General features: G+C 41.6%; 1 protein-coding gene and 1 long non-coding RNA gene across 5 annotated transcripts in view; one reads left to right on the top strand and one right to left on the bottom strand.

Moving 5' to 3' along the window:
• Nucleotides 1-898: 898 nt before the first annotated feature.
• Nucleotides 899-8,177, bottom strand: LOC310852542. Its single transcript, XR_014568238.1, has 4 exons — nt 8,071-8,177; nt 7,302-7,353; nt 4,379-4,525; nt 899-2,972 (listed from the first exon to the last, which is right to left on the bottom strand). It is a non-coding gene; the product is annotated as an uncharacterized lncRNA (long non-coding RNA).
• Nucleotides 8,178-8,209: 32 nt separating this feature from the next.
• The window catches only part of MTMR7 (myotubularin related protein 7), a 38,007-nt gene continuing 21,559 nt past the window's right edge, over nt 8,210-24,657 (top strand). Inside the window, exons 1-4 of one of the 4 annotated variants that reach the window (XM_083755704.1) lie at nt 8,210-8,549; nt 18,077-18,199; nt 19,180-19,342; nt 23,896-24,053. In XM_083755704.1, coding sequence (XP_083611830.1) covers nt 8,526-8,549; nt 18,077-18,199; nt 19,180-19,342; nt 23,896-24,053 — 468 coding nt within the window. In that variant the 5' untranslated portion in view covers nt 8,210-8,525. Of the gene's footprint in view, nt 8,550-8,964; nt 9,099-17,010; nt 17,158-18,076; nt 18,200-19,179; nt 19,343-23,895; nt 24,054-24,657 lie in introns of those variants that run through there. The other 3 variants (XM_083755703.1, XM_083755705.1, XM_083755702.1) reach the window with 3 other exon arrangements.

Here is a 24,657-nt window from a genome sequence, read left to right on the forward strand (position 1 = left end):
CTTAGCAACTCAAGAAGAGTAGAGCTTGAATGTTGTTTTGGGAGAGGTCAACGGCAGACTGAGCCTTAAATAGTTGGTACAGGTCTAGCTCTGCCTTCCATGGGAGCAACCTCGTCTATTAAAGGGGCCCAACCTGCTTTAGCAGCTGAGTCCAACAGAGCAGGGGAGATTATGGTTCAGAGCTGCGGGCTACTCCACATAACCTGTCACATCCCCCCCAAATCCCAGGATTATGACCTCTAACTCACTAAATTACATTCATTTAATTCATTCATTGATTCATTTTATCTACTGATGTATTTTGATATTTTATCTTTTGTTGTATATTGCCCTGGGCTCCATTTGTAGGAAGGCTGATGGATAAATGCAATACACAAACACGGATGTCTCCAGCAGTAAATTGCCAGAAACATGGCTGTGCTCAAAAAAAGGGAGGAATCATATGTGCCTGCTTTGTTTTCCTCCCATGATACAGGTTCCATCATTATTCAGGTTGTGTGACAGGGACAGGGAGATCAAGACCACGTCTGAACTAAAAGGTTTAAAGCAGTATCATACCACTTTAAGCAGCCATGGCTTCCCCCTAAAAATAATGGAATCTGTAGTTTGTTAAAGGTGCTTAGAATTGCTGGGAGACCCCTATTTCCCTCAAAAAGCTAAAATTCCCAGAGTTCCTAAGAAGAATTGATTGGAAAAAACACTCTGGGAATTGTAATTCTGTGATGGGGATAGAGGATCCCCTAACAACTCTCAGCATCCGTGACAAACTACAGTTCCCAGGATTCCTTGGTGGGAGCCATGGCTGTTTAAAGTGGTAAGATACTGTTTGGAAAGTATAGTCAGTGGCAGCCCACCCCCTTCGCCGCTGCCCCCTCTCGTACGCCCCTGAGTATAGTGCAGATGAGTTACAATCCACCATTTTCAAATTTATTCTGCCAGGTACTCTTGATACCACTTTTTACTGATGAAATTGCACATCAAGACTGGTACGGAAGGAGATAAAACAGAAGTTTGAAACATCTAATTAGTCAAACTATAGGACATAAAGGGCTCTGCATTTCTGAAGGGATGCGAATTGTCTAAGCTGCATACCAGTGTTCTAAATTAGAAATAGTATTTGCTAACACCTTTGGTTTGACATGTATTTTTCAGCACTTCATTTCCCTTCATAGCAGAGCCATGATGCTGTGAGGCATTGCTGCTCAGCAAATCTATGTTGGGAGTGAGCTTTGCACCTAGATCAAGCTATCCTAATTTCAGTAGCTGTCTCCTTCCCACCATATCTCTGAAATTTTGGTTGACATTAAAGGAAAATGAATTGTATCTCTGCATTCAAACATGCAGGGAATGATCTGACCCCCCCCCATCCATCTTCAACTTCCTTCTCTTCTCGGCTGAAGAAGTGGAGTAGTTTTGGGAATAAAGATTGAAATTTTCTCACTTGTTCTGTGTAAGGTTCTCTCTTTCTTTTGCCTATGATCTTTGATTAATCAGCTGTATTCTTGGAAATCTCAAGTGCTTCTCTGTATTTAGAAGATTAACACTCCTTCATCAGCCCATTTGAGTAGATGTGGCTGACAGAACTTTTAAGAAGTTAGCATGGCGATCTTAACACCAGTGGGTGATGCCAAGATGAGCAGTCCCAAACCGTCTAGGAGAATCACAAGGCTTGCTGGGGTGAGCCAAGAATTATTCTAACCCTCTTACAATGACAGTCCATTTTAATTCCAAAAATGTGACATGTGGGGCCTGATTTTACCTCTTTCCCCCAGGGGTTTCTAAAATAATTCCATTTACTTAGGATTCCTGCCACTGAACTAATTTTATTTCATTTTTAAATGTCCTGTTCATAATACTGTTACAAAAGCCCAGTGGCTGCCCCTCTCTCTGCCAAACAGTGGCAAGAGCGTGAGGGGTAACAGGCACACATACAGGGTCTGTATCCCTTTGGATAATAGAAGACACGGCAGAGATGGTCATGCTTTAAGAAATATGGTTTCTTCACCTATTTAAACCTTCAGTCTGCATGGAGGGAGTCCAGATCTTACAGCATGGCCCACAGCATTGCAGGCAACCTTTTCTCCTTCCCTGCCAAGATGGATCTCAACCTTACTTCCTCTTCCTTCTGCCCGGAAGCCCCTGCTTCAACACTCCCCTTTTCCTGTCCCCTCAAACATAGTTACCACAGCAACCTTTGTGACTTCTGACTCCCCAGGCCAAAGGATCCTTCTGTGGCTCATCAAGACCTTTTTGTAATGCTAACAGGCTTGCTGTTAACAGGCCTGTTCTTGAAACTACTAACATGAGTTTGACCAAACTGCGGGAGGCAGTGGAAGACAGGAATGCCTGGTGTGCTCTGGTCCATGGGGTCAGGAAGAGTCGGACAGGACTAAACAACAACAACCAAGCCTGCTCTTCCCCCAGCCAGCCAGGCTGGTTGGCATAAGCCAGCACAGGAATTCCTTTGCAACTTGCATTCCCCCTTCATACTACAAATAACCAAAATCCTACCATTTATTAATTTCTATAACCCTACTATTAACAATGGGTTGCCATACATCCTGAATACAGAATTTGGCAGCAGTGTCTGAGCGGAAATTGGTCAAATGTCTGGAAAAATTTGACAACCCATGTTGGCAGTGCCATTTCATTAAAATAGTTCAAAAACAGTAACAACTTTTGGCAAAACTAAAAAAAGCTCAAAAACCTTGCCAAAAAAACTTTTCCGTCCCGATTTTCACTGTTTGAAATATGGCAACCCTAAACAACATGTTTTTTAATGTAGCATTTCAATCTGCTTACATCTGGTGCCCGAATATATCAAACAATGGTGTCAGGTATGCCTCCCCAGGAAGAGCATTCCACAAATGGGAAGCTACCACTGAAAACGCCTTTTTTGTGTTGCCACTCACTGGGATTCCCGGGGATGAGGCACATAAAGAAAGGCTTGATTGCAGGGTCCGCTTCAATTCCTATGAGGAGAAGCAGTCCTTGAGGTACTGGGGTTATGAGATGCTTAAGTCTTTATTGGTCAAATCAGCACTCTAAATTGGTCCAGGAAACTAACTGGTAGTCAATTAACTTCTTTAATACCAGTGTTGCATAGTGGTTAGAGTTCCGGACTAGGCCCTGGAAGCCCAGGCTTCAAATCTCTGGGTGATCCTGGACCAGTCACTGCCTCTATGGGCAGGGTATAAATATTTGTTGTTGTTGTTAGCTACCTCACAGTGCTGTTGTGGGAATTAAATGAGGGGGGCAAGAACAATGTACACCACCTTGAGCTCCTTGCAGAAAAAGGTAAAGGTAAAGGTACCCCTGCCCGTACGGGCCAGTCTTGACAGACTCTGGGGTTGTGCGCCCATCTCACTTAAGAGGCCAGGGGCCAGCGCTGTCCGGAGACACTTCCGGGTCACGTGGCCAGCGTGACATCGCTGCTCTGGTGAGCCAGAGCCGCACACGGAAACGCCGTTTACCTTCCCGCTAGTAAGCGGTCCCTATTTATCTACTTGCACCCGGAGGTGCTTTCGAACTGCTAGGTTGGCAGGCGCTGGGACCGAGCAGCGGGAGCGCACCCCGCCGCAGGGATTCGAACCGCCGACCTTTCGATCGGCAAGTCCTAGGCGCTGAGGCTTTAACCCACAGCGCCACCTGCGTCCCTTGCAGAAAAAGGTGGGCTATAAATGCAATAAGAAAGTAGATAAATACTGAGAAATAGTTCTCACTCTCTAGCACTTTGCCAATCATATTTAAAGTTGGGAAGGCTCTTTTTCTTTTTTACCCCATCCTTTCTTCTAGAGCACAGGGTGGCAATCAATCATTAAAACAATAATCTAAAATACGTCAGTTACAGATAGGTAGCCGTGTTGGTCTGCCATAGTCAAAACAAAAAAAAAATCCTTCCAGTAGCACCTTAAAGACCAACTAAGTCAGTTCTTGGTATGAGCTTTCGTGTGCATGCACACTTCTTCAGATACTAAAATACGTCAGAAATAAATATTACTCCAGTATAATAAAATACCGCAGAATACGACTACAGAGTAATTCGCTAAAGGGCCACGTACACCTAGCACAAACAATTAATTATCAATGATTGCCATAAAATTCCCATTTGCTCTGGAATCTTGTCAAATGCAACAATATTATTAATTTAGCCAAACATGATGATAGTTTTCTGTCACACAGATAGGAACAGTTTTCCATTTTGGTGCCAACTGGTTTCCTTCATTTCACTTTCTTTTTCTTTTAACCATGGTGAAAACAGCAATGAATAATTCTGAAAGTGCATGTTAAATGTTAAACTAAACACCGTGTAGCAGAGTTAAAGGTTGCACGTTTTGAGAAAAACTGACCTACATGAAATGAGAAAAAAACATCTTACCTCGGGATCAACGTATCATGTGCCACTTTTAGATAGACCCAACTAGGGGAAAAGTTTTTGTATTCAAGTCAAGTACACCATGACGAAGAAACATCAAAGAAACGTGATCTACAAAGTCACATTTCTTGGAAGCTGCTGAGCTTGAGCCTGGAAACAGATCCAATAAAGGAAGCATATCAGTCATTTGACTCTTAGGCTAGTCGCTACCTTTCAGCCACATTACAGGGCTGTTGTGGACAAAATGTGTGTGTGTGAGGAAACCATCTACGATGTCTTAAAGAAAGGGCAGGATACACATAAAAATATATATCTTAGATCCACCTTATGGCCTTCATCTTAAAGAATGCCTACACTAAAAATCTATGGTTAGTATTCAACTAAGTTTTACTCAGCAAAGGCCTACTGAAATTAATGAACATGACTAAGTTAGGCACGTTAATTTCAATGGATCTACTTTGAGTAAAACTTAATTGACTACTGCTCCATATTACGTAATTTTGCATTGGTGGAACTGCCATAGCTTCCCAAGAAGTATCTTGAAAAAGTTCAGTTTGGTTAGAAGCTCTGAGAATTTTGTCAGAAATCCTCATAGAACCAATCCCCAGGGCTTCCTCAAAGGACAGATTAAGTCTCAGTTGTGTAATTATCTATCCATTATTTATTAAAATAGTTCAAGTTTGCCTTTCAGTCAAAGAGGGATCCCAGACTGTCACTATTTTCGAGTGGGAGTCGATCCCATATTGGCAAATTAAGGCTGCACAATTAAAGCTGATTTGTAACTCTTTAAAGCTGATTTGTAACTGCTTCCCCCAAAAGCTCAGACTCCTTCCAACTAAGGAAAGTGATGCGAAAATGCACTGGAAAGTGTCGGACAATGCTTGCTAGATACATCTGTGTTTATTCAGAAGTGAGTCCTGCTGTGTTCAGTGGGGCTCATTATTCCCTATTAAATATGTTTAGAACCGCAGCCTCAGACTGCAACAACAGCAAAATCAATTTTCATTAAATGCTAGAGAGAGTTTAAAAGGTCACCTAAAAGTAGTGAGGATGTGGGACTGCTTAATTTAAAAGAAAGTTCTAAAGCTGAAACTTCATAACTAAGATGCTGCTGCTCGGTACTGTCACTTATTTATTTTGATCGACTGACTAATTGTATTTCTAGACCACTCTTCATCCCTTAGAATCCAAGGGTCTCTTTCATAGAATTACAGAACTGGAATCTTTTGCATTCTAGGACTTGAACCCACAACCCTGAGATTAAGAGTCTTGTGCTCTACTGACTGAGCCACTAACTGTCAAACAACAAATAGATTAAAAAAAAGACATAAACATTAGAATCAATTTAAATCCAAAGTATTACGGGTTGACAGTGGCACATTATTTGTGGGCACACTGAGCAGGGTTTCTAAAGAAGATCTGAATTACTGGGCAGGCGAATATGAGAGGCCTCAAGTACCATGGGTTCCAGATGCTTAGGTCTTAAAATATGGGTTAGGAAACCTGTGGCCTTCCAGATGCTGTTGGTTTCCAGCTACCATCAGCTCCCCTCAACATAGCCAATGGTACGCGATTATAGGAGTTAGTCCAACAACATCTGAAAAGTTGCAATTTCGGGTAGCAGAGCAGTCAGGATGAATGCTTTGTACCTAGACGTTTGTGTCCTGCACTTGTCCTCTTGCACACTTCCCCTGCAGAGCTCTGGCATGTTGCCTTTTAGTCCTCTGGAACACTTGGCAGCTCTGAGGGATATTGAAAAAAAAAAGAAAAGCCAGGCCAGTAATCATGTTGAACTGAAAGCCAGTTAACTCCTTTTACTATTAAACAAGTGTCATGCGTTCAGCGTTGTCACGTTGCAATTTGTGCAACAATTGTTCAGCAGTTATAAGGTTTGGAAATAATTAAAAGGGCAACTTTTCATTAGCTTGCTTTTTATGAAGTCAAACGTTTTCCAGGAGAATCAGGGTGAAATACTAAAGGATTAAATTGTTGTTGTTAATATTTATTCACTGCTAGCAGTGTGACTTAAAGTTCCATATGCAAGCTCCCTGTCTCCAAGGAGTTTACCATTACAATCTAAGGACAACAACAGGAAAGCAGCAGAGGGAGGAGAGGGAGACAAGAGTGTAAATATAATTCATAATATAGAAAAATCTAATTTGGAGCACTATTGAACAATTCATTAAAAGTTAGTAATTTTGGGGAATGTCTTAAAACATGAAGTAGTCTCAGACACCTTTTTGAACTGTTGATTGACTGCAGATTAAAGTTATGTTTTATGGAAGAGTGAAAGCAAATTCAGCTCCATGTGCTTATAGCTTGGTTACACTTGTAGATTAGGATTTAAAGGGATAAACCATAAACAAAATGGAATCTTTGGGTTTTGAGGGGGGATTAGCTGCAGTATGTAGTTTCATACTAATACCACCAAAGTATAAGTTCTAGTGTTAGAATTAACCATTTTGTGGTTGCAAGAAATCCTTGCTTCATAGGCAGAAACTGCTATGTCAACAATCCTACATAGCTGCAGTTCTTAGAATTGCCATGGCTTTTTATAAAAATTGCAGCTGGATTAATTGTGCTTCCATTTAAATCAAAGGGGATTCTGCTGAAAAGTTTTTTATTTGAACTAATTGAAAAACATAAAAAATGTGTTGAACTGCAGAACTATGAAAACTGAAAATGTCAAGATTATCAACCAGTTATATTGATAGTCATGTTCGCATTGGTTATGGTTAACTGTAGTGAAAACACAAACGAAAGAGCACCACTTCCAATGACAGAGGAAATGTTTTCTGCATTGTTTTCATGCCTTTACCCTACCCCCTGCAGAACCCCCCCCTGACTAGTTCATTACATAAAAACAACATGAGATACTGAGATGTATTGAAACTGCTGCATGTAGCAAACTTTAACACATACGCACCATTCTTTTCCCTTTGTACACTTCAGACACCTGCAGTTGCGCTTTGAGAGATCTGAAATAACACATGGACAGCAATCTTAGGAATTTACTTGTAACGACTATCAGTAACACAGAAGAGGAGGTGGTTTTCACAGGGGCAGCTTGTTAACATGCAAGCAAGAGGAAAAACTGCCCCTTTTGCATCTGGTCACTCTAAAAGCGGCAGGATTCTTAACTTATGCTCCAGCCTGGGTTATGGGGGCAGTAAAAACCAATAAAAATCAATAAAAAACTGAGGTTCTGCCCTCCCTCCAAACAAAAATCCTGGTTACGCTCATGGCCTGGGTTTGGGTGCCACGTTTTCACAACTGTTTGGCAGGCTGCAACTTAATATGTGAAGCTCTTCCTTCGAGAGAGAGCAGATTTAAGATGTGGTCGCCAAACATAAAATGGAAGAGGTGTGGGATATAGCTATTGATGATAAACTGGCATGCTATTAAGATGGGGAATTATGCGGGAGGGTTGATTTTGAGGAGACATGGAAAGTATTTGTAGAATACTTTAAAAAAAATTATTTAGTTTTTCAGATTTTGAAATTGACAATTGTCAAACGACCAAATGTATTTGCAGGATTTGTCAAAACGGAAAGGGGTAAAACCATAGCAAAAAAGGCGTTGAAAATTTTGGCAGGTTGGATAGTTACGATGGAAGGGTTGGGGGTTTGAGGCGCGCATTATTTATTTATTTATCATGATTACTTTGTCAAAATAATAATAACAATAAAAGATACAGCCGCTCGCGTTTCTGAAGAAGAAACAGGCCACAATGAGTTGTGGGGAAACGTTTCACCAAACCGAGGCCTTTCCTTCACAGCCTTCCGAGAACAACGAGGGCAGCACCTGACGGGAGGCGCTTGTGCTTTGGTTGGAGATGGGGGCCAACGGGAACCCGGCAGCCTCTAGGGCCTGGTGGCCTCCCTCCAGCCGGGAAGCCTCGGGCTCCTGTGCGCCTCGGAAGCCGAAACGAGCGGCATGGCAGCCGCTGCAGAAGGCGGAGCCAAGCGCTGACCTGGCGGCATCGGAAACAGAGGCACCTTCTCTGGGAACCGCTTTCCAGCCATCCCTTCCCCCCTCCCAGTTTCCCTCTGTGTTGAGGTAACGACGCTTAAATCTTCATTAGGCCCTGTGACCCCCTCGGCTGTTGCGAGGCGTGTTGTGTGAGAGAAACCCCAGGGATCCTGTCGCCATGGAGCACATCCGAATGCCCAAGGTGAGTACTGGGAAGAGAGAGAGAGAGATGGATGCTCGCCTTTTGCATCCTTGAAAGCGCCCTTTATTTCTTCCTTGGGTGGGCGAGGCTGGGGTGCATTTACACACACACACACACACACCTCCCATAAATAAAAAAAGTGATTTATTTATTATTATTATTAAAAAACTATTTCACCATTTCCTGGCTTTTCATAATTTTTAATGCCATGGCTGTTTAAAGCAGATCTTGTATTAGGCTCAGCATATTACCAGACTGTCTAGAATATAATTGCATTTTTAAACTCGTCCATAATGCAGCAACCATCCCTGAAAGCAGGGGGGAAGGTGTGTTCCCCCTTCAACCCCCCTCCCTTTTCATTCTGCTTTTTCACTTTTTTGAAATTAAACTGAAGGCCTCTGCCTGGCCGCATCTGCTGAAAGGGGTCATGGTGGTGGTGGAAGAGACCCTACCGTATTGATCTTCTCCAGGCAGTTGAAAAATAGGATTGCAGCACACACAAAAAGGGCTCCGAATATGACATAGTTTCTCTACAGGAATGAGATCAAGGTAGCGTTGAATCGTAGGAGAATGCTGAAGTTAAATGAATTCCTTTTGGCTGAATGGATGTGGAATGATCTATGGCGTTGAAGGGTTGTTTTTGCAAATGCTGATGGTATATTATTAGCCATCGACTCAAAATAATGGCTTCTTGTTCTTTGGTCTTACATCACTAGGCCTCTGACTCCCAGACAGGAAATGGGATATTTGATCCTGCTTTAAAAAACCCAAAACACTGATCCTGTAATTTTACTCCTTTTTGTATCTTAAACAAAAAAGGTTTCCTTTATCACATTTATTCCAATACATCTGAGAAACAATAACAATTATGTGCCTATATCTAGTCGACACAGTCTTGAGAGCACTCAGAATATGGAGGATTTTGTTCTTTTCTTTTTTCAAAGTGATTATGAAGGGGAAACAGCATTGATATAGTCATTTTAGACAGGGTTGTGTGTGCTGGCAGGTTCTGTTTTCTGTTTATTTTGTCAACCAAAGTCCCTCGACTTTCATTTAAGAAATCAAGTTTCTAGCTCCTGAGGTTTGTTTAGAAAAGCTTGGCAATAGTCCCACTCATGTCATCTTCCACTTTATTCTTCCTTTCTTGCCAAAACTTCCAGTGACTACTATGAATCCAGGAACACCCTCAGGCTATGTAACTGCTCCTTCAGAGGGAGGACCTAATTCCTGGACCTGAGAGTCACTAACCCACAAGGCCTTTATCGTGCCAGGATTCAATTTCAGTTTATTAATCCTCATCCAGCCGCCACTGCATGGAAACACCACTCCAGGTGCACCACACCTGCCCCGGTTGCTACAGAGAAATAGAGTTAGGTGTCATCCACATATTTGTGAAACATTGCTGCAATGCATCCAAGGCCCCATTCCTTATTTTTTGAATCACGTCACTTACTTCTTTTACTGGTTGGTTGGCTGACAGGCATGATTTCTGAAGCATTTTCCCTCTGGTACCCAAGGAAGCAGTGCTGCAACAGGATGCTTGCAACAGGGACAAGAAGTCTAAAACACATTTTGCCCAGATATCTGTGTTGCCGGTGGCAACCATGAAAGACTACCGACCTGGATCAGGACCATTGTGGACCAAAGGGTTAACGCTCCCACACCATGCTATAGATCAAATCTAGATCAGGTTTTCCCACAGTTGTTATTTACTCTGTGTTTGTGTCGGGGTGTGTGTGTGTGTGTGTGTGTGTGAGAGAGAGAGAGAGAGAGAGAGAGATAAATAATAATGCCTCAGCCTCCTTTTCTACTGCTTCATGTTGTTGCTCTCCAAAAAACATAGGACATTGGAAAATAGGGAGTAGTCCTATATGGAATGGGTCCATTAAACACAATATTGTCTCTTATGACTACAAGCAGTTCTCCAAAGTTTAATAAAGAGGTCCTTCTCAGCCCTATCTAGAGATGCTGAGACTTGAACCTGCGACCCCCTGCATTCAAAGCATATGTCCTACCACTGAGCTACAGCCTTTCCCTGGTCCGGCAACTTTACTTGTAAGAAACAAGTATTGATTGTAAATGATTATGAGCCATTAGTGTGGTTTGAAAGAACATCCTCTGGGAAGCTGCTAAAAACTGAAATATCTACTGAGTGAAATAATCTTCTGTTAACAGGCTTCACCATAAATGGCAGCCAAAGGGGATGGGGGATGGGGGACGAAACCAGATCCCCACCTGATTTGAAAATGCTTTGTGCTAACTTAAAGGGCAGGGAACCAATGGTGCTAAAGATCAGATTGATACCAAAGATATGAAGAAGACACTGGACTTAGACACTGCACAATTTTTTTTCAGGCACATAAAGTGTGTTGTTCCTTCCATTTATATCATTGTAGCTATATATTGGCAGCAGAGCAATTTAAGTTAATTTCCACTGAACATGCCAAATGAGTCCCTAGCGTCTGTGTTGTAATAATAGCACCAGGCATTCATTTGATGTTGTATCTGTTTGTTTAATGCAGCATCCTGGGTGGTCCAAGTTGTCCTCAAGTTCTGGTTTTTCCATGTTACTGAGTCCTTTTTCTGTTTTGTTGAAAGTATTTAGGTTATTTCTGGGGGAAACGACATTTGTATCACAAATATTCAGGTCTTCGATGTTCTTTTTTCTTTTCTTTTCATTTCTCACTTGAATGGGCTGAGATTAGCTCAACCTGTGGGTCTTCATGGGCTACGTAGTGCAATATGAATTCGGGACTGACTCTAAGGTTCCCTTCAAAGCTCATCAGGCTACTATGAAGCATGTAATGTGTAGAGCTGCCATGGGCCTGTTTATGAGCATAACTTTTCTGGGAAGAATATTACATGAAGAATGTTAGATCTTGGATTTATGTACACAGTAAAGCATCCTGTGAGAGGTGCTTCACACATTACATTTTTTGTAGACACGCTTTACAATATGTTGCTCAAGCAGCAACATTCATTCATTGGGTGTCTAGCACACCCTTCATCAATTAATGATCCCAGGGCAGGATTGAACAACCCCCCCCCCCCACTAAAAATGTAATAATAAAATTTACGTGCAGCTCATAAAACAGCAGATAATAATATATAATAGCACAATATGGCACACATACAACAGGCTGATTTATGACTCTCCACATGAGGTCAACTCCCTACAAAACGCTAATATCTATTTAACTACTGCCTAAAAGTGAATGGTGTAGCACCAGTCATTTATTAAAGGGGAGTGCTAGAAGTGAGATGCCATCACAGAGAAAGCCCTATCTAATATCACCACACAGTGAGTTTCCTTTAACACCAGGGCCAATGAGAAGGGCCAGTTAGTACATGGGCAGTATAGGAAGATTTCGGCTTATTGAGCTGCTCTGAATTCTGACAGCTTCATTCTGCACTAATTGCAACTTTTGGACTGCCTTCAAGGGTAGCCTCACATACCATGCATTATAGCTGTCAAGGGTCAGAAAGGTTTGTAGTTGCAACTTCAGTTTAAATTTTTTTTTTTTTTAAATAAACTTTGTCCCCTGACTATCAAACCAACAAGTTATTCTTCACTATATTGTTGATTCATGTTGGGAAACTGAATCAATATGCTCTTCTGTTGTGCCAGTTCCAGGCTGGTTTTGTGATGTGAAAATACAGTAAACTAATCCATGGCTGTATTAAAATGTTGATATAATTCTGGTGTCAGTTTCCTTGTGTAAAAGTTAGACATGACACAAATATTTTACTTTCTTTCGAAAGGGATGCCAGAGTGTCGTGTCTTGACAAGTTCATAAATCGGTATAATATTCTCATGTATTTATTTTAAATAAACAGCTGGCTACAGCTGGCTCTCTGTGTGAGAGCATTGTTGCATCCTTGCACAAGGATTGTAGCTCAGTGGTACAGTACATGCTTTGCATTATAAAGGTCCCAGGATGAATCCCTGACATTTAGGTAGGGTTGCTGGGAATTTCACTGAAACTCTGGAGATGTGCTGGCAGTGTGTTTGTAGATGAAACTAGGATCTCATACATTTAAATAAGGGATAGCCCAGTTGGTAGAGCATGAGACTCTTAATCTCAGGGTTGTGGGTTTGAGCCCAATGTTGGGCAAAAAAAGTTCCTGCATCATAGGGGATTGGACTAGATGACCTTTGTGGTCCCTCTGAACTCTACAGTTCTTTGATTTTGTGATTTTAGGCATTTTGCCACTTTAAATATTAATGGCTTCCCCAAAGGATTCATGGCAAATTGTAGTTTGTTAAGGGTGTAGAACTGTGGGAATTGTAGCTCTGTGATGAGAATAGGTAAAGGGACCCCTGACCATTAGGTCCAGTCATGGCCGACTCTGGGGTTGCGGCGCTCATCTCGCTTTATTGGCCGAGGGAGCCGGCGTACAGCTTCCGGGTCATGTGGCCAGCATGACCAAGCCGCTTCTGGTGAACCAGAGCAGCGCACGGAAACGCCTTTTACCTTCCCGCCAGAGCGGTACCTATTTATCTACTTGCACTTTGATGTGCTTTGGAACTGCTAGGTTGGCAGGAGCAGGGACCGAGCAATGGGAGCTCACCCCGTCGCGGGGATTCGAACCTCCGACCTTCTGATCAGCAAGTCCTAGGCTCTGTGGTTTAACCCACAGCGCCACCCGCGTCCCTGTGATGAGAATAGGAATATCCTAAAAGCTCTTGGGACCCTTAATGAAATACAGGTGCCAGGATTGTTTGAGGGAAGCCATGGCTCTTTAAAGTGGTCTAATACTGCTTTCAGTGTATGGTACAGATGACGTTTAATAAGCTAGAAGGATACACGGTTTGACTTGATAGGAGGCAGTTTCCTGAGTGTGTTCCTAAACTGTTCATTAAAAGCACAGGGATTTCAATCAATTGTTATCGCACAGTTTCCAGTGCATATCCCCATCACTTTCCTTATTGCAAAAAGACTGATTTGGAGGGGGGAAGTGTCAGGTGAAGCACATTTGTTGCATAAGAGTGCTGAATCGTCTTTAATTGCATATCCTGAACTTGCTGATAGGTGATAGAATCCCTCCTGAAAACAGTGACAGTGTGGAAGCAACCCTGTGTCTGTACCTCAGAGCTCAGAAACCTTTCTAAATGGCAGATTCTGGTTTCCTGTGTTTCAGTTCTACAAGTGGAGAGAAAGATAATTTGTGGTGTGATCTGGCTGACCTTGTTTATAGAGTGCTCTTTGTCCTACTTATTAGCACTTGGGGCTAGAAGATTCTCATCATCCATCTATTCAGTCTCATAACTTCCTGCTGTTAGTCTAGTGATGCGAGCTTGGGGTCATCTAAGGAAAAAGACAGCATGACTATTCCTCTTGGACACCCAACTGTCTCTCAGCTATGCTTCTCCCCACGCCCCCTCTGGCTCGGCACTAATGTTTTTTCTTCCTGGAGTAGAATTTAATCAGGAATCTGCATTGTTCTCACTTGGAGAAGACACAAGTCTAAGTCGCTAGTTTTGTGCTTGTTTTAATCAGATGTGTAAATCCTCAATTGTATAATCCTATTTTCCAAACAAGGTTGGCTGGCTGTAAGCAATGTTATCCAGATGTATGACCGCTGTATGACTGGCAGTCTCCTGTCACAGTAACACAACAAGTTACTGCCTTTTTAAAACTACAGCCACAATCAAGGTTCATTCAACAAGTATAAAATATACTTAGGGACCCATGTTGTCTTGGAACACCCAACACCATTTGACTGTAGCCATAAAACCTTCAGAGGCATTTAACGTGCATTCAGCATATCTAGAAAGAGCTTTGCAGCTAGCCTAACTTGAGGTCTTGCCTATCCCTTTCCCAAATACAACATCCCTTTTCTTGAATGACCTCCCAACAGCCTTGTTCAGAAGGTCAGATTTTAAATTTATCCTCTGAAAGTGCCTTACATCTGTTTGCAATTTTGCATTCCCTTTAACTTCTATATTTTGCCTTCTTTCCCTTTTCTCTAAAAAGTGTTGTGTTGAATTTGGATCCACTTTATATATATCATGTAAGGGGTTGCCATAGACACCATAAATCCCTTGACTGTGTTCTGCTTAATGCCCTCTTTGCTCCTTTTAGCCTACAGCAACCAAGGTCATGGGGGGGGAATATATCATGATGGACAGACATGGCTTTTAATAAATACTTCAGTCAGTTGCGATTTGTGTGCGTAGGCGATCATTCAAGGGACTTGGCACTCATCACTATGATCTCTGATACCTCTGCAATAGGAAGGGGAACCTCTGGCCTGCGAGCCTCCCCATTGGGACCCCCAAGACATGCTGACCCGCCCTACACCTCAAATTCTGAGCACACAATCATGTGGTAACAAGATGGCTTACAAATAATGTAAAAGTTGGATCTAAGACAAAAGACACAACCCAAGCATTGGCATATCATTTGGTATAAAGTCTTGCTTAAAATGAAAACAATTTAAAAATGTACAGCTTTGGTGGTATCTTACCCCATATCAAGTCCAGCTTTCAGTGATAGTGGTTTGCCTCACATATCCTTACGAATCATTTAGTGAAAGACCTTTTCTTCCATTTTTGCCCACTTGTTTGGTGCCCTGACCCCACAGAAAGTCACCACTTCCTTGTATTGCACATTTCTAAAAACAGAAATTAAAGCCAATTGCAGTTCACAGATTATTACTCCAAAATTCCACCACGTTCTTCGAAGATGGACTTCCAGAATCTGTGAACTACCACATGTCCATATCTCTTCTTTGACAATCGGAGAGAATACTTTGAAGGTTTGATGTTTAAGTCACGTTAATCCTACAGTAAATAAATGTGACTTAAACTTCAAACCTTCAAAGTATTCTCTCTGATAGTTGCTGATACCAGTTTCAGTAGGTGTTTCTGCACAGTTCCTAACCATTGAGCACCATCTATAACAAAATATTTACAGTAGTTAATTAATCAGTAAGATACATGTAAAATGTCAATGGCTTCAGGAGAGGAGGGGCAGCATTGAATACTGGGGAAAGTGGCAGCGAGATTGTTACTGTGGGAGCACTGGATTGGCTATGCTGGTGTGCCTGCCCCGCCTTTTCCCACCAAATTGTTCTGCCCTACCCAGTATGTGGAAGCAGTGGTGCTGTAGAGAGGCAAGGTCCATGGCACCTCCCCTAGCTGTTGGCAACTCCTGAAAAGCATTCTCTCTTGAATGTTTTGTGACTATTTTGATTCTAATGTGCTCTTGGATTAGGCACTTCCATTCTGAAAATGATTGGCTGGATTTCTTTTTTGAACTGAAAATTGTCTCCCCTTAATTTATCAAACATGTATATTTAGTAAAAATTATGGGGATATGCAAATATATAACTGAATATTTTTTTCATTTAACACTAGACTCCTAGTTCGGGGACGCGGGTGGCGCTGTGGGTTAAACCACAGAGCCTAGGGCTTGCCAGTCAGAAGGTCGGCGGTTCGAATCCCCGTGACGGGGTGAGCTCCCGTTGCTCGGTCCCTGCTCCTGCCAACCTAGCAGTTCGAAAGCATGAAATGCAAGTAGATAAATAGGTACCACTCTGGCGGGAAGGTAAACTGTGTTTCTGTGTGCTGCTCTGGTTTGTCAGAAGCGGCTTAGTCATGCTGGCCACATGACCCTGAAGCTGTACGCTGGCTCCCTCAGCCAGTAAAGCGAGATGAGCGCCGCAACCCCAGAGTCGTCCAGGACTAGACCTAATGATCAGGGGTCCCTTTACCTTTAGACTCCTAGTTAGTGCAGTTTGTGTCTCCAGCTAAGTCACTATTGAATGTACATTGCAGAGCAAACTTTGTTCTTTTCAGTGCTCCTATTGGCCTAAAGTACTTTGATGATCTGGCACTAAGCTGCCTTTAAGGGTGAATTTTGAGCTGACATCGCACAGTTTGTTTCTCCACTGGGAATGATGTGAGATGCACAAAAATAGTTCCCAGAGGCCAGAGCTTGCTAGAAAATCTGTATCTTCAAAGTGGTTTAGCTTTCTGCTTTCTGCAGCCAGCTCTTGACATAGGTCACCGAAGAACTAGCCAAGACGTGGGTCTCATAAGAACTAGCCAAGAAGTCAGTGAATCATTATACTATAAAAAAACCCCAAAACTGGGTCACGTCCTGGAGTTCCACTCGTAACTCATTTGTTACCAAAGTAGATTCTCAGTAGAGAAAAGGGCAAGGATGAGCTGTCATAAAGTCATGAGAATTTAGCTCAAATGAAACCACAGAGCATACAGAAACACTCCATAGATCTATTTGGTTAGCTTGGCAGAAGTTAATTTTAGCTTTTTTCAAATCCCCACCTACCTTGAGCTCTGAATAGGCTCTTAAAAACATGATAATCCTTTAGGTGTCTTTGTAGCTAGGTTATGAATAATTGTTAAATTTCTTAGCTGCTTTATCTCATGTGATATGGTTGAGGTGGAATTTGTGTATAAGTATTTTACCCCTTTTCTCTTTCAGAAATCCTGATATGTGGGGCAAATATGGGGCAAATATGACTTTAACTCATCTTTAGTATACTTATTTAAAAAGGAAAACAAAAGAAAAGTTCATTAGAAAATATGGGTGTTTCTGCTATAAGGCGTTGCACAGAATTATGTCAGATCCAGTCAGAGGCAAGCAGAACCAAGGCTCTACCAATCAGATTGCATCTTGCCATTTTTACAAAAGTTGTTATTGATAGTTTTATTGAGATTTTCACAAATTTTACTTTGCAAAGTACAAAATGTTGCAGCCACTCATTCCTGTTAGTCAAAAATTACGTATGACCAGTCCTTCCCCCCCCCCCTTGGGGGTATGCAGGGGTTACACATACCCATAAACATTTTGTGAATCTAAGTTTGGCCTCATTGAGAGGCAGTAGTTCAATATGAGTAGGAAAATGAGAGTACCCCTAAACATTTTTTTAAAAGCACTGAGTATGACTAAATGATTATGAACAATGGGTGGTATTTTACTTGGAGAAGACCCCCTGGAAATCATGAACCTGACTAAATTAGGTACATAAATTTCAGTAGATCTACTTTGAGTAAAACATAGTTCAGTGCCATTGAATGTATACAGACATGTAATTTTATCACCCAATTTTAGCATGTAATTTTATTGCTTATATTTGTTTGAAAACTACTGACTTTACTTTGATTATGTTCTTTCTAGTTTGTATCTTTGACTCAATTAATAAATAAATCTTGCCACAATTGGTTTTATATATAGTTTGATACATTTTGTGTCAGTTTGTTTTTAATGTTGGATGGTATTTTTAATTTGCATATTGTTTAATAAAAACCACATGAGCAAATAACAAATAAAATACATAAACGAAAAGTAAATTTCAGATGTAAAATTAATATTCTGTTCTATGTCTTCTAGTCTCTTTCATCTTACTACTTTTAAACAGTGGAAAAAGATTGGCATGTTTAACATGAATGGTTTCTTTCAACATAAAACCAGTTTCATAGAATTTTATAGAATTTTTTATTTTTAAATTTTATTGGAAGTATTGAACTGCTTGGTTATGCTCTCTCTCTCTTTTAGGTGGAAAATGTCCGCTTGATTGATGGAATATCTTCCAAAAGGGCTGCATTAGGGACACTGTATCTAACAGCCACTCATGTGATCTTTGTAGAAAATGAGTCAGACACCCGTAAAGAGACGTGGGTATGGCAATTTCTATATTACAGCTCTGTGAATCCTATGAAAGTAATTTCTACAACTCTGGTTTTATTTTTATAACTGCAAAATGCCCTACAAACGTATGCTGAACAAATGAAAAGGGAGTGGATATATCTGTGAATGCATCCCGTAAAGTTCACTAATTTGTCCTCTCCATTGATTTTTAAAAGTCTGTGTGCAATGTACACAGACTTTTAAGTAAAGACTGGATTATATGTATGCATAGAACATAATGGGTATGCACAAGGAACTGCCAGACCATTGAGTTTGACGCAATGGCAGCAAATATACCAGAGAAAGCTCAAAATCTAGGAACATGGGAATCTGCCTTACACTGAGTTCATCTAGTTCGGTATTGTCTACACCAGGGGTAGCTAACGTTATGCCCACTTAGATGTTGCTGAACCATGACTCTCATCATCCCTGACCATTCTCCATGCTGGCTGGGTCTTGGGGAAGTTATAGTCCAGCAGCATTTGGGGGCACCATGTTGGCTGCCTCTACTCTACAGACCGACAGCGACTGTGCAGGGTTTCAGACAGGGGACTTTTCCAGCCCTACCTGGTCAACAGGGAGCTTCAGACTGGAAATGGAATGTACTGTGTAAGTTTCAGCTCTTCGTTATGGGGAGTTCACCACAATGCTGATGTAGAGCTCATCCGTTCTGGTTTAAAACTCTGTCTTTCTTCTGCTTTGCAACAGCGTATTGTCCAATGCCTTGCTCCCTCTTTCAGACTGCAACATTGCATGCATTAATGCACATGGTCAAAGTGGGCTGGGTTGTATTCTTTTAAAGTTGCAAGTGTTTTGTTGCTGTTTGATTATTTAAAACATTTATTTATTATTTATTTAAAACATTTGCACCCCACATTTCGTTGGCAGAGTTCAAGGTGTCATAACACACACACACACACACACACACACACACACAGAGCGCAGTAAAAAAAGTTGTTTCTCCTTTTCAGATTCTTCACAGTCAAATCTCGTCTATCGAAAAGCAGGCTACAGCAGCAACTGGTTGTCCTTTGCTGATTCGCTGCAAGAATTTTCAGAACATCCAGTTCATCATGCCTCAAGAAAGAGATTGCCATGATGTTTACATATCTTTAATCCGTCTGGCACGCCCAGGTATGGAATGGAAGTTCAGAAGGATACAATCTGGAAATTAGCCTGAACAAATGCTCTCTCTTATTTATCTTGTGGTGGACTGCTGTCATGCAGTTTGTAAAAAGAAAAAGGAAAAAAAAAACGGTGATGCTGAGGAGGCTGTTATGATTCTCTTTCACCCAGTGTACAAACAATGCAATATCTGTTTGCTGTCTTTCAAAAAAGCTCTGTGCCATCTGATAGCACAGTTGTAGAAAAGGCATCTCCTTTCAGCATTTGATGATCATTTCATTCATCTCTCTTCTCTTTAGCCATTCATGGTCATGCTCATCTCTGGTTTTGCCCATAACTCTCTGGCCATTATTTCACTATTTCTTTTTTTCTTTGCAGGGAAGGTTCCATGGGACAGGGACCCTTCATTTTATTATTTTTAGTTTTTTCCTTCTTAGCTCCATTAATCTTTTAATATCAATCAGCACATTTACACAGCTGATTTAGAACTTTATTTCTCATCCTCTTGCTCTGTAAACCTGCAGACTGGGCCTGAATTTAGTTTTAGTAATAATAATAATAATAATTTATTATTTATACCCCGCCCATCTGGCTGAGTTTCCCCAGCCACTCTGGGCGGCTCCCAATCAATGTTAAAAACAGTACAGCATTACATATTAAAAACTTCCCTGAACAGGGCTGCCTTAAGATGTCTTCTGAATGTCAGGTAATTCTTTATATCTTTGACATCTGATGGGAGGGCGTTCCACAGGGCGGGCGCCACTACCGAGAAGGCCCTCTGTCTGGTTCCCTGTAGCCTCACTTCTTGCAATGAGGGAACCGCCAGAAGGCCCTTGGCGCTGGATCTCAGTGTCCGGGCTGAACGATGGGGGTGGAGACAGCACTAAGGTGTTTCCTTTTTACAGGTATTCAGAGGTGTAGTTGTGCTGCAGCAAAAACAACAAAGGATTTTGTAGACTGGAAAAGGTGTAGAAAGGGGGAACCAACATGATCAAGGGGCTGGAGAAAGTCCCCTTTGAGGAAATAATAATGTGAGCAAGGAAATATGTAAGGGTTTAGTGGGTGGTACCCTGAGGCTGTGAACTTCTGGAAAGGTATTAGCAAGGAAGATTTGAGAACTCTTTCTGCTTAGGCTGTGACAGGTGGTTCTGGCAACATCCCACCATGTCCCTCATTCCTGCCAACTGTGTCAAGCACTTCCAATAACCTGCAAATATGAATAAGCTTTGCACCTCACGCTTTGTGACTGATAAAGCCTTAAACTGAAAATAGGACGTTGTTTGTTCTAACTTGATCTAGCTGTGAGAGCTGCTAGCCAGTGATGTGAGCTGGTGTAATGGATGACTTTAATGCACGTTTTGGACGCTGGTGAACAAATACACATCAAAATTCCAGCCAGATCTTTCTACTTGAGATATTTTCTCCCAGGTTAAATATAACAACGTACATAAACAGATGGAACAGTGTACATAAACCCATGCCATGACAATAAACAGATGGAGGCAGAAAAGTCTGAGTTCCAGAAACTGTTCAAACCCTGCCCTCATGTATTTTTTGAATTATGGTTTAACGTTCTGAAAGTTTATGGATTAATTTCCTCTCCATTTCTTGTATACAGCACTCCTTTTGTACAACATAGATTACTAGTTGTATCCATCTACATACTCTTATCCTGCTCTAGTCACACTTAAAATGGGCATTTATGTGTGACCAGATGCACTTGACAATTGATTTAAATGTGCATCCCATTGAAAGCAATGCAGTGAAGTAAGTTTTTTCAGTAGTTCTACATAGGCATGTTGGTCTCCACAGCAAAAATAACAAACAGACTTAGGGCACCTTTTTTTTTGCTTGGGATCCAATTTAAGTTGTACTCACAATACAACCATTGAAATATAGTGGACCTGAATTAGTCATGGCCATTAACTTTAATGGATCTACTTTGAATGGGACATAGGTTGGTTACAACTCTTTGTGTTTAAGGTGCTGCAGGATTTTTCTGTTTTGCTTTTGAGAAGTAAGATGGCATCAGCGCTTGGATACACTTCCAGTGCCAAATCCAATTTGTGCTGGCTGTTCCTGATATGGCAAGTAATTCACACAGATGGATTCACTTTACTTCTTTATGGATGACACTGGAGAAGCTTTCGTAGGGCGCAGAGACTTCACACCATACATGTAAAGCACATTTGTTCCACTTTAACTGTTGTGGCTTCCCCCAAAGAATCCTGGGAACTAGAGCTACCATTCATTTATTGCACTGACATGCATTGCTTTACACTTGTTTACATAGGACTTCATTTGCCATTTTACCACCCATTAACTCAGTTTGGAGAGGCCCTTTTGGAGCACAATCTCTTTTTGTTTTCACAACCCCGAACAATTTAGTATCATCAGCAACCTTGACAACTTCACAGCTCACTCCTAACTAGAGATTGTTTATGAACAAATTAAAAAGCACATGGCCCATTGCTGATCCTTGAGGGACTCCATTTTCTACATCCCTCCATTCGGAAAACTGTCCCTTTATTCCTCCCTTCTGCTTCTTGCTACTTAACTAATTCCTGATCCACAAGAAGACCTCTCCTCCCATTCTGAGCATGTTGCAAGCATCTGCATATAAGGGACTTAGCTGTTGCAAGAGCCTTTTATTTGCTTTGGGTTTATCCCACATGGCAATCTTGTTAGTTGTGTTCTGGCCATTTTATGGGACATCAATTCATAAAATTGCAGGGAAGGAAGGAACCTGAAGGTCACCTGTGACTGGTACCTTGCCTTGCCGCAAGCCTCCCTACCCTGCCCCCAATGACAACATTTGAAAGAGATTAACCCATAACATCCAGTTAATTGTTTCCTACTGTTATAGAACAGGATGGACCAAAGCTGAATTCTCTCTGTTTGCATCTGGATCTGACTTCACTGTGGTAGGGTTCACAGGTGACCAATGGTAGTCTGATGTCAGGTTTCTGCTGGAAGATCCTGCTGTAATCTACTAAGCCATTTCCTGTAGATAACAGTCTAACTGCGTCAGTCCTCCTGAGCATAAAGCAGTTGGCTAAGGTGCTCTCTCCCCCTTATTTCATCGTAACGGAGTGTGTGATGCACACTTTCTTTTCCTCTTAAGGTCAAGGGAAAGAGAAGAGGCAGTAGCTTAGCCGATCCCCACCTCGCCAAAGTGGCTGTGCACTTTGTAGTACAGAAATTAAGTCCTATTTAAACGTGAAGTTAAGCGAGGGAATGAAACGTGGGGGAAAGTTAGCAATAATAAAGTAAGGATACTAGAATTATGGTGCCTTACGCCATCAACTTAGCTGGGTTGGGATCTTCATCAGCTGATGGTCATAATGCTGTCAGTTGACTTGTCAGAACACTTACTCGAAATAGTTGATTAGATTATGACTATTTTAAGAAATTGTATTATAGTTGTATTCCTTTATTTTGTTGTTATTGTGTTGGTGTGCAGTTGCTCTTTAAATCTGTTTCATCCTGTTGTGCGTCTTCTGTTGTTGAATACAAAAGTGGCCCATAAATATCTAAGATAAAATTATATTGACCAGGTATTTTGTGTTTGCTTGGCTTGTGTTCAAGCAACAAACGCCATCTAAAAACATAAGCGAAAATTTTAATGGCATTTGCAGGGCTCATCGGCCAATTTTATTTATTTATTTATTTGCTGCTCAAGTCATAGGTGGGCAGAACAATTCTATGGAAGTGTCTTTCTATGAGAATCCATGCTCAGTTGCCCTGCTGGCTCAATGAGAGCTGCATGGGAAGTGAAGATGGCCTTTTCTTATTTCCCTGACACAATGTGTTTTGGTTTCCCTCTCTAGGGCTGGTTTAGTTCTTTAGTTCTGCAGTATGTTGAAGTACAAGGAGACTTTGGATCCTGCCTCAACATGCCTTCACTGTAGGAGGCAGTATGAATACCATTTGCTTGGAATCACAAGTGGGGAGAGCACTGTTCCATTCAGGACCTCCTTGAGAGCTTCCCATAGGCATCTGGTCGGCCACTCTGAGAACAATATGCTGGACTAGATGGGCCACTGGCCTGTTCCATCAGTAGAGTGGTACTGATGTGCATTCCGGAGCCACTCAACTGGCCTCTGGCCACCTGTATGCTTGCAGCCCAAGTTACATAGTACCAGTAGGAGAAAAATGGAGCAAGCATGGCGCATCAAACTGGTGGTCTGAGCAAATGAATCAAATAACACGGTGCTAACGGAACAAGCAAAGTGGATAAAACACAAGAGCAAGAAATGCAGCTCTTAACATCAGACACCCTTTCTGCCTCCCCTCCCAATCAGGGAAAAGGTTAGCTGTCTGCAAAGTTTGGCTGTAAAGTGTCTGGACAGACAGCATACAGAGCTTGTTTGAAATCCCATCTGGATTATTCATATACACAAATGCAGTCCTCCCTAACGAATTGCAAGCTTCATTGGTTATCATCTTTGAAAAATGTGACAGCTGGCATAACTAAGCGAATAAAAGTTGGTATTTGTGATTCAATAATAATAAATCAAATGGATAAATAGTGTGTGTGTCTCTTTTTCCCTCTCCTTCAGTTAAATATGAAGAGTTGTACTGTTTTTCCTTCAACCCCAAGCTAAACAAAGAAGAGCGAGAGCAAGGTTGGAATCTGACAAACATGAAGGAAGAATATAATCGGATGGGGGTCCCAAATAATTACTGGCAGCTCAGTGATGTCAATAGAGATTACAGGGTGAGTTGCTGCTATCAAAGGTGCGGTACTTGATAATGTGGAACACAAAGGACAGCAGTGACCACTTACCATCCCTGCATTAGCCTGGTAACTAAGTGACCCAATTCAGGCATAATGGTTTATGGAGTTGTGTGCTCATGTGCTCTTCTCTCATGCCCTCAGCTTTGGGTCTTACATCTTGGCTCGTTAAACCACAGTTTCCTGTGACATCCAAATTGTGATTTAAGCACTGCCAGAATAAACCATTTCCCCTCTTTGGACATCATGGGAAAGTGGTTTTAAAAACCAGGATATAAGCGTCAAATCTGGGTACAGGAGAATAGGGGTTGAGCAGTGTGGGAGTGCATGGGCACATGGTTTGTTATTTGGCTGATAAACCATAATTTATTAGAGCAACATTGTGATGTCTGAACTGGGCCAGAGTATAAAGAAGTTGTGTGACACAATCTCATCATGCTTTGCTTTGCTCCTCCCATCATTCTATTGAGTGCTGCTTCTGGAAGTAAAGGAAATTTTTGAGTTCATTTAACAGAATGTTTGAGTTCTTTAACAGAAAGCTTTCAGTAGGATTCAGAAGGGGTTTTGAGTGGTGCATCAGAGCATG

Source organism: Podarcis gaigeae, assembly GCF_964106915.1.
Source record: "Podarcis gaigeae genome assembly, chromosome: 9".
Lineage (NCBI taxonomy): Eukaryota > Metazoa > Chordata > Lepidosauria > Squamata > Lacertidae > Podarcis > Podarcis gaigeae.